The sequence below is a fragment of the Polypterus senegalus genome, chromosome 17 (genome assembly GCF_016835505.1).
Source record: "Polypterus senegalus isolate Bchr_013 chromosome 17, ASM1683550v1, whole genome shotgun sequence".
In the NCBI taxonomy this organism is placed as follows: Eukaryota; Metazoa; Chordata; class Cladistia; order Polypteriformes; family Polypteridae; genus Polypterus; species Polypterus senegalus.
Genome location: NC_053170.1, coordinates 18,953,115 through 18,966,674, shown reverse-complemented (window position 1 = coordinate 18,966,674; position 13,560 = coordinate 18,953,115). Strand labels below are relative to the sequence as shown.

Genomic DNA, 13,560 nt, shown 5'->3' with positions numbered 1-13,560 from the left:
GCACTCTTTTGCCAGGAAACCTGTAACTCTTTACAACCTCCTGATTTCTATCACAAGGTTAGTCAATGCACCTACCCACTGTTGAACAAGTATTAAATTGCCCACCCTTTTTGACAGTTTAAACAGTAACCTTGCTATCCTATCTAATAGACATTACATTTTTTAACCAACAGTTTCACCCCCTTCTCCTCCCAGATACCCTTATAAAGACCAATCATATCCCATTTCCAAACAAAGAGCCACTCTATCCTCCCACTAATAAGTTGATCAACCCTCTTGCCTCACTACTATTTGCAAACCTATTCATTCACTAAAAAAAACATCTACTGCTTAGATGTCATTGTTCTCTTCACACCTTTTGGTATTGTTTGCTGCTTCTTGCAAACTGAAGATGTAATTGCACCTAGTTAACCAATACTTACTTAACTCTATGGTACAAAAACACAACAATTACCTTCCTGACAACTAGGATGCCACTCAGCATATTTGTCTCTTCCCAACAAGATGGTAAAACCATGAGTCCATTTAGTACCACCATCTGCCAAACTTCCAGCTTTATCCTCCATTCAGAATGCCAAGCAAGCAATTAATATTCCTTCCCTCAACACACCAGGTATCAAATCTACTTTCCTGCCAGCCATCACTCATAGCATTTGCCTGCTCACCAGGCAGCCACTTTGTTGCCAAGATTCCAATGAGCCAGCTAACAAATGTGGCATCTTGTAGGTCTGGAAAGCTTGCTATTTTTAGGATAACCTAGGTACCCTCCTTCTTCCTGGCCTAGTCACAGAGACACTCCTTCTGGACCTGTTACCTCATAGCCCTTTAGAGATGGCCCCACAAGGATGATGGGTCTCATTGATGGTACCACGTCATAGGGAGGGATGTGCTCCACCTGCAAGCAGCAGAAAGGCAGGCATAAGTCTGTGAAAATAAGCTTTGCAGACTGAATTCTGCAGACGTCTTTGCAGTTTCCTCACTGTTTCAGGCCTCTGGTAATCTGAACCCAGACATTTTTCCAGATTCATTCACAGTCAAACAATAACAAAAATAGTTGCAGCCAGAAGTATTGGTATAACCTGCATGATGACAGACTTGATAGATCAACAAGTCTACATATGCAAAATATTTCATTCACATGTTTGTTATACTCTTAACTACTCATAGAGAGGTATTCATCAGATGGCAATTGAGCCTGATCACAGTGACTCTAGAAGCTTGTATTATCACTACAATATATCACTAAAGTGTTTGTCAGTTGTATGAATAAGCCAGAACATTACACGGAACTGCTGGACAAACACCTATTGGTTATACACAGGTGAAAGTGGCACAGTGTTGATGGTTGCAGTAAGTTTTTTACACGCATCAGAAACAAACTGAAAGGAGCAACTCCACTGGAGGAAGTGCAGGACATTTGACAAGTTATAACATCAGCAATGCCTTGGCTTTCCACTATCTTTAGGGAAATGGCACACCTCTGTAGATTGCTGAATAATACTTTGGCTGATGGGCAGACTTGTAGAAGTGGAAATCCATTCATTGAGTTCATAACATCTGCCATTAACCAGTCATTAGCACTGAGCTTTCTGAACAGGTGTCCAGTGGCCTAGACTACCACAGGCTGGCATTGGCTCATCATTAGCAATGAGTCATTCTTTCCCATTGAGGCTGATAAACAATGCAAACAAAGGGCAATTTGAAAACAACTTCAAATGGCACACTGCCAGAACAGTGGGCATAATAGTACGTCATGTCATTTCTCATGTTCCCTGGCTCCCTAAGCTGAGTAGTTTGACTTGGGGACAATAAGGAGACTTTATGAACCAATGTATGATCTTTCATGACCAGCCAGCTTGTTGTTATTTTCAGGAGAATGTTTGACCATACACAGCTACAGTTTCCTGGGAATATCTATATGACATTTGTGTCCTACCCTGTTTCAGAGAGAGTATCTTTTGAACATTCCTCATACTCCTGAAAAACAATTGGATTGGATGTACCGTAACATACGATTTTGCACTGAGGGTGTATACCCCAATGCTGACAACCACCTCACGTAGGCCTCTTTTAGCTTCAGTAAATAGCATAACATTTTCAAAGATGCTTAAACTAATTCAAGGTCACACAGAGAGGCCAGAGCCTATCCTGGAAGCACTGGGTGCAAGTTAGAAACCAGACTTTGAGGTGGCCCCAATCCATCACAGGGTTGTTTCATGTTCACACTTAGTTACACTTACAAAAGATGAATTAAACTAACAACACATCTTTGGAGTTGTGTGATGATAACCCATACAAGACACAGAGAGATACCACATGGACAAGGACTCAACACAGGATTCAAAATCAGGTTGTTGCATCCATGAGGAATCAATGCTAACCACTGCACCACCATGCCATTCCTGACTCAATATTACTGAAATAATTTCTTATTTATATGTCTGTTTTCAACTTTACATGAAATGACAGAACTACTTCTGGGTATAACTACTTGTATTTCACAGAATGCATACACTGCAACAAGGCAGTCAGAAATATAATGGAAGAAAGGTAAAAACATCAAGCAGCATGTTTGTGTGGCACTAGTGCACTTGTCTTCTGCTTTCTCTTCATTGCACTGTGGAAGGACTGGATTCTTTTTGGAGGGAATGAAATGCATTGTAATACATCAGATGAAATCAAAAACTCTTTTGTGACTGGAAAAGTTGGGCATAGTGCAGGACAGTAATCAGCTGCCAGTCAAAATCGGCTAGTAAGCCATCGTGCCTTTTAGAGTGCTGAGGATGAGAAGAAGTGGCACAGCAGAGAGTTCACATTTCTCAAACCTCACTCTAACCCTGAAATCTTAAATGTACAGTATCTCTTCCACACATTGAGAGTTTTCATTTTTGTCAGAGGTTACTGATATGAGGAGACATTGAGAGTTTTTCATGTTTGTCAGAGGTTACTGATATAAGCAATCACAGTAATTCTGCAAGTATCTCTTTGCCAGTACAACAAAACAAGCAATAAGAAAACTAAGACTCACCGACTTCTGCTTCTGTTTAGCTGGACCGCCTTTTCATTCCGCAAAATAAAATAAAAGAAAAAAACAAAGAACACAGAGCAGGAGGGTTATTAGCAGGTCAAGACGAAATCATTGACAGGGGTGAGGTGGCCTCATGAGGCATGGCACACAGATGAAGCATCCTTCAGCATTGGCCAGTTGACTTCCTGAAGCTGCTTCCCATTCTGTCTTTAATCAAATCATCACTTGGATTCATGTACCATGGCCACAATCAGCTCACTCCCGCCAAGGCATACAAACCAGCAAAAGCAGTGCTTAGAGACAAGGGAGGGGGGCAATGTTAGTGCCAGAGACACACAGCAGAAGAGGCACGCAGCAGCACCAGCTCTTACTGGTCCACACGGCTTTACCTTCTTAAAGAAGGGCACGCGCTTGGCATTCGCCTGGGGGGTTGTGACACTGCTAACACTGGTTTTGGGAGAGCGGTGATCACCTTGGGGCTCTGCTGCCTCCTCAGCATCTAAATCAAGAGCGTCTATGTCAAAGGTGACATTAGATAGCTCTGCATTACCTGAGGAAAAGGGAGAGAGGGTAGGGTGGTGAGGAGGAGAGAAAAGAAACGTAGGAAAGAGAAAGTGAGCAGGAAAGAAGGCAGTGTGGAAGCATGACGTGAAATGAGGAGTGAAAGACAGCAGGAAGTCATGTGAAACATCAGACTGGCCCTTACTAACCAGTTGCAGTTGTTGTCTCCTGAACTGAAGAACCATAAAAAGGTGACACTTACCTGAGGCAGGCGGAGTGGGTCTGCGTGCACCCGTGGCCACATCACCCAGACTGGAACTGGAGTTTCCGCCAGATTTGCTGTTAAGACAGAAACAATCGGTAAAGCCTCTACTCCTAGGACGTTTTCATCAGTACTGGAGAGCTTGAAACTTGCTCCCAGTAAAGGTGCTATTCCAATCAATATTTTTTTCACCAGTAAAGTGACTTCAAAATCCAGCGGATTCTTGTTTTTAATGAAATGGCATTAGTTTTCCAACTATGCAATTATGGCCTACCAGAAATGGACCTTCAGTCAGTGCAGGTGTTGTTCCTTCTAGCAATCAATTCTTATTAAAGGAACAAATATCCTCAGTACTTTTTTCATCAGTAATGGAGCACGAGTCACTACGTACTAGTTAAAGATGTGCTTCTCCTTGTGTTTACCTACTAGTAAATGAGACGCTAATCCCATGAGCTTTCTACTCAAAAATAAGCTTTCCTCCTGATAACTTACCAGTAAAGTAGTCATTCATCCCAATTTCCTTACTAGTAATGGATCACCAGTGTTTCTCTACAAAATATAATCCATTTCTCACTAGACCTTCCTAACAGTTAAGGAGTCACTTATTGCTAGTGACTCCTGCCTGTTATTACCAACTCCCATTAATAGAACACCAGTGAATGTCTACCAGTAAAAGTTCTCCTTTTCCCCTGGGCCTTTCTTACTAGGAAAGGAGGTACTCATCCAAACAGATTTCAGCCTGTAATAAAGATCCATCCTCCCATTTTATTCTTAAGAGCAATGGGGCACAAGTGATTCTCTACCAATAAAGATTTCACTTCTCTTTATATTTCCATACTTGATAAAAAATCACTTACTTCAACAATTTCTAACCTGTAAATAAGCCACCCTCCTACATAAATCCTAACAGTTAAGGATACACTTATCCCTTCAGTTTTCCACATGTAAATTAGCCTTCCTCAGGGTACTTTTCTGCCAGCAATGGAACAACGGTAACATGCTAACAGTAAAAGATCTTTGTAGGCCTTACTACAAGTTTAGTAGACACTTTCTACCTACAAACGACTCTTCCCTCCCAGTAACTCTTATCAGTAAAGAAATGACAATGGCAACCTGCCAACAAAGAATATTCTGTACTTCTTGCTAATCTTATCAAACAGCTAGGGAACTAGTCACCCCAGCAACTTCCTACCTGTAAATGAGCATTCTTTTCAGTACATTTTAACAGTAATATAGCATCAATTACTTTCTTCCTATAAAAGATTTACTTCACCCCATGCAAGCCTATGTGTAAAGGAGGCACTCATCCAAAACTTGTTTCTATCTGTAAATGAGTCCTCTTCTCAGCTTCATCCTATACGTTTAGAAACAACCCATGCCAGCAACCTCCTTCTAATGAAGGGGGTACTCCTCCCAGTACCTTCTTCCTAGTAATAGGTTCACAGAAGTCTTTAGCCATCTTTTGTTACCAGGGAACCAAAAGGTCTGGAGCCACCAACCAGAATCCTTAAATCTGCATATGTTGTCACCTCATTAAAGAAACACACTCAGAGGACTAGTTGCTTCTCAGTGTATTGATTTAAAAAATCCCCCTGGAATTTTTACTATTGTCAGAAAACACCAAGGAGTTTGCCATGAGATCTGATCCAGAAGAGCAAGAGAAGATAAAGAAGAGGGCTACAAGAACACACTCACTGGAGCTGCTGCATATCTAAGAAGATGATAAGGCCAGGGTACTCTTCCTTCATCATATTTCATAATACATGGGAAGATTGTTTTTTGCTTTTATTTTTAATGATCCCTCAGTGTTTTTCTAGCACATGTGAGGCCAGTGCCTGTCTACCAGTAACATATTTTCAACTCCCATTAACTTCCTTTCTGTAAAGTAAGAGCTTCTTATAGTGATCTCCTCCCTGTAAAGGAGCTATTCCTTTAAGAAACGCCCTATGAGTAAAGGGGACATTTCTCCTAGTACTTTCTTACCAGCAACTGACCACCAGTCTGTCTGCTATTAAAACATCTACTTCTTCCAAGATATTCCTTCCAGTAAATGATCCAATCAACCCAGAAGCATTTTTATCTACACTTTTATCTTTTTCATATTACTATTTGTTTTTCTTTTACCAGTTATGGAGTGTACTCGTACCTTCTTTCCAGTACCGAAGCTATTGACCCGCATCTCTCTACTAGTATAGGAGATATTTATCTCATTATTACATGATCAAGACTTCTCAGCTGCTCTCTTTTATTAAACAAAACCATTCTTTTGAGCGCTACTCACAAAGAATCACAGCTGCTTTTCCCTGTTCACAAAAATTTTAGTCTTACAGATGCCATAAGGCTCACTCTCTGTGTTTCCTAGTCGATCTCCAACACTCTGCTTTTCTGCTCATGGTTACCTTGAGCTGAGCCGACCCTGCCTCATCCTCTGCTCTTGCTGGAGTCGTGTGTTTTCCAGCTTGACCGGACTGGGAATGAAGCCCACTTCACAGCCTTCTTTAACCAGCCGACCAATCCACCACTCATTATTGTACTTCTGTGTAGGTAAAACAAAGGCACAACTCACATAATCATCTATAAAACTAAAACCAGACGGAGGATAATTTCATTTTAGATGGCTGAACCAAGAAGGGCTAACCTCTTTAATGTGAAGGAAGTCTTTAGCTTCAAAGGAAATTGCCATTCCCTGGACAGGAACATCATCGTTTGGGCCTGAGTTGTAGCCAACATTTGTCCGCACAGCAAATGCAACTGGCTTTGTCTGGAAAATAAAGTTGACATTTACCAAATAGTAGGTCAAGTAAGAACATCAGAACACACCAAGTGATTTGTTTAACATTTATGAAACATAAAAGGTATATGTTAGTTTGCCACTGTTCTCAGCCCCATCCCCACATATGCATTTTAACTTAAAAGAAATCTCTTCTAGCATGACATAATTCTGTCACTCACTTTGGCCTTTTCAAGTGTTGCAAGGGCTTGCCTTTCTGCTTCTTTTCTTAAAGCCTCACGGTCCTCTTCCAGAGACACATCCGAATCAGATGGTCGACTTGTATACGAGTCTGCTGAGCCCTGTGGAAGACAAAACAGGTAAGTGTAGGACTTCATACTGTAACTCTACCATCGCTTAGCCCTTATCCAGATTCTGTTCTACACACTCACACTTTTAATTATAAATATATGTGTGTGTGTGTGTGTGTGTGTGTGTGTGTGTGTGTGTGTGTGGCAGTGAGACATGCAAACCCACAGTCCTAAAATAAAATTCAAATAAAAACCAAGTTAAAGATAAGGAGCTGTTGATACTTATTATGTTTTCTAAATAGTTACTTCTTTCTGTTCCTCTAGAAGTCATAATGTACTTTATCACTTCTGGTGGCTCATCTAGACCAAGCGGAACATTTCAATTTTGACAACACATTCTTCTGTTTTCAACATGAAAAAAGTACAGCTTGACATTGATCACATTGCTTATGTAACTTTCTTAAGTAGTGAACTTTAAAGAAATACCAATGTCAGCATGTAAAAGCAATGCTACTTCATGATCTTCTCGATTGTTATTACATTTCTGTCTCTGTGGCATTCTTGCATCCTGCAATTTGCAATGTCTTGCATGTAAATGAACCATAATCTTTGTCTGCTGCTTAGTTGCTCTATATTCAGGATTACCCGTTGCTTATCACTGAAGTTTAACATCTTGACTTCATAATCGTTCTCATTCTTCATCACTTAATTGCCTTATTCCATTTGCCTGCTGCTCAGCAGATGTCACTGCTCTTCTTTTTCTTTTTGCCATTATGGTGCTTGTCATTTGGTTGTGCGATCACTATCATAAACATATGCCACAGCTCACTTTGTTGTCCTTTATTTGCATTTAATAAAGGTTAATGTTCAATCATCAATAAACACAACGTTTACACATGAATATGAATTGTGAACATGTAAGCACAATGTCTTGGGGGATTATCAATAGATGGGCTTACAAGGACTGTACTTTTATTACAATAAACTTTTCTGGCTACCAAAAAAGTGACCACTTGCCGTAAACAATTTTATATATATTCAATATCTCTTCTTGCTTGTGTATGGACTTAAGCGTCTTGTCTTTTTCTTCCTATTGTGGTGTTTTTCATCATGTTCTGGTGCGGAGTGGTAGCTGTGAAGTTAGGGACCTACTCCAGCAATTGGAATGTTGCCGTTTTGAATCTTGTAGACACCAGAAGTGACTCTACTCCGTTGGGTCCTTGGGCAAGGCCCTTAACCTGCAATTGCTTTGTCCTGGGTATGATGTTAATTTGCATCCAGCCCTGCAAGCATGGAAAATTTGGGGTAGGTGCCAAGATTGGCACTCTAGCCAACGTAAAAAAACGTTTCCAGTGTGATGTGAAGGTGTCACTTGTGTGACAACACGCTATATTAGCACATGCTACCAGCCTTCATCACGTAGGCAACCTCTGCAATTTGCTTGATTCTCAGCAGATGTTGCTACCCTTCTTTTTTTCCATTATGTCATGCTTACTTTGCCGTAATAAAGACATGACCACTGGACACTTTGCTGAGGTTGCTGGTACCTTAAATAATTTAAATTTCTGAAACCTATCAGATCATAAACTTTAGATTAAGTCAAAGATCAAGATTTTACCTCCAGTATTTCATGCTTATTTGAAAGACAGATGGACAGATTTTAGCATTTTATATATATAAATATATATTTTTTATACATATATATATATATATATATATATATATATATATATATATGTATATATATATATATATATATATATACAGTATATATATATAGATAGATAGATAGATAGATAGATAGATAGATAGATAGATAGATAGATAGATGCTGAGCATTTTGCAGGGTGTCTTCAGAACATTTATTTAATATTATTTTATTATACATTTATTTAACATTATTTTTTTTTAAAGAAATCCACAACAGTTTATATTTAATATTGCTCAGAATTTATTGCAATTTCCCCAAGATGTCATGACTCCTCAGGTCTGGATCACTCTACCTGCAGCTCTAGTTCTTTTTCTTCAAATTTTTGTCAGTCTGCATTGAGTTCTAAGGGTATTTTCCTTATTCAGGATATACTACAACTGTTTTCCAATAGGTTCTTGTGAGTGTTTTATAAGATGAGTTATACAGTTTCTAGTTCTTCTTTCATCTCCAATCAGTGACCTCCAGGTTTTAACATTCCAGAACCTATTGTTTGGGCCTTTCACAGATTCTGTGATTCCAAACTACATTTTCCATATCAAATATTCTTCTCAAGGTTATAAGATGAAAAGGCAGTTCAGTTCACTTTCATATCGTGCTCTTTACTGGGTACAGGCTCAAAACACTAAGTAGTTTATAGCTGTAATACAGATGACCTTATTTACATTCATAAAAATACAAACTACATTAAATGCACGATAAAACAAGTCCAATTTAGGAAGTACTGGTCACTTTTCATTAGTGCTAATTAGCATCCCATGGGAGCTAACCTATAGTAACCCAACTCTAATCTTCTTTCCAATCTAATTTGTCCTAGGATTCAAAAAATGTCCCACAAAGGTCCTCTTTTTTGCCCAACTGTTCATATCTTCTTATATAATGCGCTACCGTGGCTGTCAGTTTGTCTGTCCAGGATTTTAAATCACCTGTAGCTCACAAACTGTTTGAACTATTGACCTGAAATTTGGTACACATATACTATGTGATGTCTACTATCTGCTTTCGGGGTGATGATTGACCTCCAAGGTTATTCCTCTTTTTATTTTTATTTTATTTTATTGTAGAATCAACTCTCGGCAGTGGCCAGCAGGGCAGTCTTGTGGCATATGCATACGGGCACCGTTCTCATTCCCTACCACCTTCGCCATCACTTCCCCTGCCTCTTCATATCTTAAACCATTCTTGAGGCAGATTAAGTGAAAAGTTTTAATGCAAAAAGATGCAGACGAAAGAAGAGAAGAAGAGGGCCGCTAGGGTGGAGAAAAGAAGAGCTGCGCAGCAAGAGCATGAACCTCTGAACAAACTAATCCTAAACATACAGTATGAAAACAAGGAATGCTCAAGTCAAGTGTAACATGAAGTGCGCCATTACTAGTATTTTCATAATACATTTAGTAGTTCCCTAGTTCTCAAATTAGCATTTTTGGCAGGTTGGAATAACCATTGTTTCCAACTTACTAGAATTCCAAACCTTGTTCTTTAAGATCTTCTAATGTCAAACAGATTTTCAAGTTCCCTGTGGCTAGCATTGTTTTATGCAAGCTAAAGGTGATTGCTTAGATGTTGATCTCTGTTCTGCGCAGATCACCTTATTTCTAAGTATTTCATAGTTTTTCTTCAAGATATGATTATGTTCCCAGGTTCTAGGATTTCAGTTTCAGTTTCTGAGGATCTAATTTTCAGGTATTTAAATTAGCATTTCATAGCCTCTAATATGTGTTGCCTTTTTCTAAGCGTTAGCCTCTTTATTAGGTCCAAATTTCAAGTTCTGTACAGAGTCCCCTTTTACCTCCAGATTAATCTTAATTCTTTGAGGTGTGAATTTAACAAGATGCTACATACATTCTTTAGAGATTTTAGCCTGTGATGACTTGATAGTATCATGCAGTTCCTGCGAACTGTTCCCCACTCCAGTGTTTCTCCACTAAATTGAGATCTGCGTAACTATGTAGGCCATTGGGTTAAAATGACACCACTGTCATGTGTGTAGAACCAGCTTGGGATGATGCGGTGCATTATCAAACTGAAAGCATCCATTTGTGGCTATAAAGGGAACGCACATGGTCAGCAATAATGCTTATGTCCACTTTAACATTCAAGTGATGCTCAGTTGGACTAAAAACAAGCCTAATGTGTCTCAAGAAAACATTCTCCACACCATTACACTATAATCACCAGCCTGTACCATTAACGTAATGCATGATGGATTCATGCCATTTACTCCAAATATTTACCCTACCATATGCATGTTGCAATAAAAATTGGATTCATCAGACAAGGGACATTTCTCTAGTTTCCAGTGATTACATGCACATTGTACTCTTACTGATAGGAGTGATAGCCCAGCATAATGTTTTGCTGTTGTTGCCAGCTTCAGGGTTCAACATGTTCAGAGATGTCCTTCTGTACACCTGTGTTCTTATTTGAGAATCTATGACTCTTTCTTTGGCTTGAGTGAGTCTGGTCATTGTAGTCTGACCACTCTTATTAATAAAATGTTTTCACCCAAAGAACTGCCATTCACTAATGTTGTTTGTTGATTGTAACATTTTCAGTAAACACTAAAGACTGTAGTTTATGAAAATCCCTGGAGGGTGGCTGTTTATATGATGCTGCAGCCACCACACCTGACATCAACAATCACAGCACCAAGTCACTTAAATTATGCCTTTGTCCACTGTGATAATTGTTCAAATAACAACTAAATCTCGTAGCCGGGTCTGCATGTAATCTCAAATACTGAATTGCAGACACATGATTGGGTTGTTTTGGAGGAGCTGGCTCTTTCTGTTAATGTTTGGGCATACCTAATAATGTGGCCACTGAGTGTGTGTTCTTTACTATTTAGTAATTTATCTATCCATTTTTGAACTTGCTTAGTTTGACTAGGGGTCACATAGGGTCAAAGTCTATCCTAGCAGAACTGGCAGCAAGGCAAAAACCAATCTTGGGCAAATCAAAATGTAATAATTAAATGCATTATACTCTAAGTTCACTATCCGTGAGTGACTTTCAACTCTCCACCAGCGGTGCAAGAACTGAGCTATAGCAGGCTTTGACCTCACACTACGTAGGCTCTTCCAACACAATAAAGCATGTGCCTGTCAAAGTAAAAGAGTGCCCATTTAGCACAGAAGTCAAATGATGACATTATTTATTCAGCAGACCACTTAACCACTGCCACAATGACATCCGAAATACTGTTATCATGCAATTTGTGACAGCAGTATTTTACTGTGGGTTTTCAAAAAGATTATGATTGTTGTTTTTTCATTTCAGTCCATGCATTAATTGGTGTTTAATCGATGTCTTCTTTAATTCACCAATACCAGGAGCAAATTATTTTCCTAAGAAGTGCTAATTAGACAAATAATAGCTCATTATCATATTTAATGTTTCTGCTTCCTTTTAATTTAGTTGTGTTTTTGTGTTTTGCCACTTAATTGATTAAAATACCAAAGAATGAACAATATAGACACTGTAGTGGGACTATTGATGCACCCTGTTCACCACTGTTCCCATGCTTATCCAGGTAGCACTGTACCCATTCTTATCCTGGTAGCACTGGGGCTACAGGGGAAACCAAAAGTGGAAGGGATGTCACTCCATCATCAGGTCACACCCATGCCCATGCCTACACTCATTCTCAAATTGTGCATATTTAGGTTGCAGAAACAAAGAGAATGTGTAAACTCCATACACACAGTTGCCAGGCCTGGTATTCAAACCCAGAACTCTATAGTTGTGAGTTAGCAGCTCTGACTGCTGCATCACCATGGCACTCCACTATTTAGACTTTTAATTTTTATTTATATAGCACATTTCTATAGTAAATACAACCTCTTGGCACTTTACATATAATAGGGTTGTCTGATTACAGATCAAAATCCAAAATTGACAAGAGAGTTCAATTTAAGGCTGGAATCAGCCTTAGTTAAGAAATTAATTAGAACAAAACCAGCAGCCACAGGAAGACTTGAGACATGTCTAAAATGTTCAGTGGTTCCTGGTCTCTTCTTGATATTTGCCACAAGATACTCCACAGCAGTGGTTCTCAACCTGTGAGGCAGGCCCCCTAGGGGGGCGCGAAGTAACAAAAAGGGGGGCACGAAGATGTGAAAAAAAGAAAACAAGAATTGAAAATATGAAAAATACATCTATTGAAACCAAAACAAATTAACTTAAACTACATTCTGATACTAGAACAATAAATATAGAGTTAGATAAATGTCGATAAAACTTAAGTAGGTATAATTAAATATGCATCTATGCTATATTATTAATTTAAAAAGAACAATTTGGTATTAGTGGGCTCCTTTAAAAAAAAAACGTTTATAAAACTGTTATGAAAACTCGGGTCGCAAATACTTAAAGGCTGAGAAACGCTGCTCCACAGAATAGGTTTAGAGACAACACCATCAAATTTAGACACATTAATATTGGTAAGATCTTTCAGATTTATAGACTAAAAATGTTTCACTTCTCACAATTTAACAAATCCAAATAGGTTTCTCTGTAGTCTAAAGAATAACTGAAGGAGCTTGGAGTTAGCCATGAAAGTGGTGTCAGTTACAGGTCAATGATAGTGGGTAAAGAAAATATTTTATTGAAAAAGTCCATCCATTTTCTATCTCACTTATTTAGTTCAGGTAAGGATACCGGAGTCTGTTCCAGCAGAACTGGGGGCATTGAACCAACTCTGAATTAAGTCTCAGTCCATTACTCATCCATGCAGTCAGGCCAGTTTAGAATCTTTAGCTAGTGTAACACAAATATTCTTTGTCTTCCACAGATTACTCTAAAGTGCAGCAGCGACACAGAGAAGAAACTTGCAGGTTTTCATCCCTATAACACTAAGGTCTGATCTTGGAGAAAGCATGGTAGCCCATGTTAAACTTTGCTGGACCATCCGGAAACCCTGTTTACGTGACCAAGTTAATATAAACAGGGACTTGATTAGATGTTCCCCGAGCTTCACAGGCTCTTATTATTTTTTCTATAGGATCCCAGCTCTGACTTAAATTGTTTGGATCCTGGCAT

The 13,560-nt window shown here is 39.0% G+C and overlaps 1 protein-coding gene across 6 annotated transcripts in view; it reads right to left on the bottom strand.

Annotated features, from left to right (window-relative positions):
* Positions 1-13,560, bottom strand: part of cacnb1 (calcium channel, voltage-dependent, beta 1 subunit) — a 43,094-nt gene that overhangs the window by 17,423 nt on the left and 12,111 nt on the right. For 3 of the 6 annotated variants that reach the window (XM_039739576.1, XM_039739575.1, XM_039739579.1), the window contains exons 2-7: positions 6,744-6,863; positions 6,430-6,552; positions 6,191-6,327; positions 3,792-3,868; positions 3,418-3,578; positions 815-895 (exon numbers count right to left, since the gene is read on the bottom strand). In XM_039739576.1, the coding sequence (XP_039595510.1) occupies positions 815-895; positions 3,418-3,578; positions 3,792-3,868; positions 6,191-6,327; positions 6,430-6,552; positions 6,744-6,863 (699 nt within the window). Of the gene's footprint in view, positions 1-814; positions 896-3,028; positions 3,058-3,417; positions 3,579-3,791; positions 3,869-6,190; positions 6,328-6,429; positions 6,553-6,743; positions 6,864-13,560 lie in introns of all 6 variants that reach the window. The other 3 variants (XM_039739578.1, XM_039739577.1, XM_039739580.1) reach the window with 1 other exon arrangement.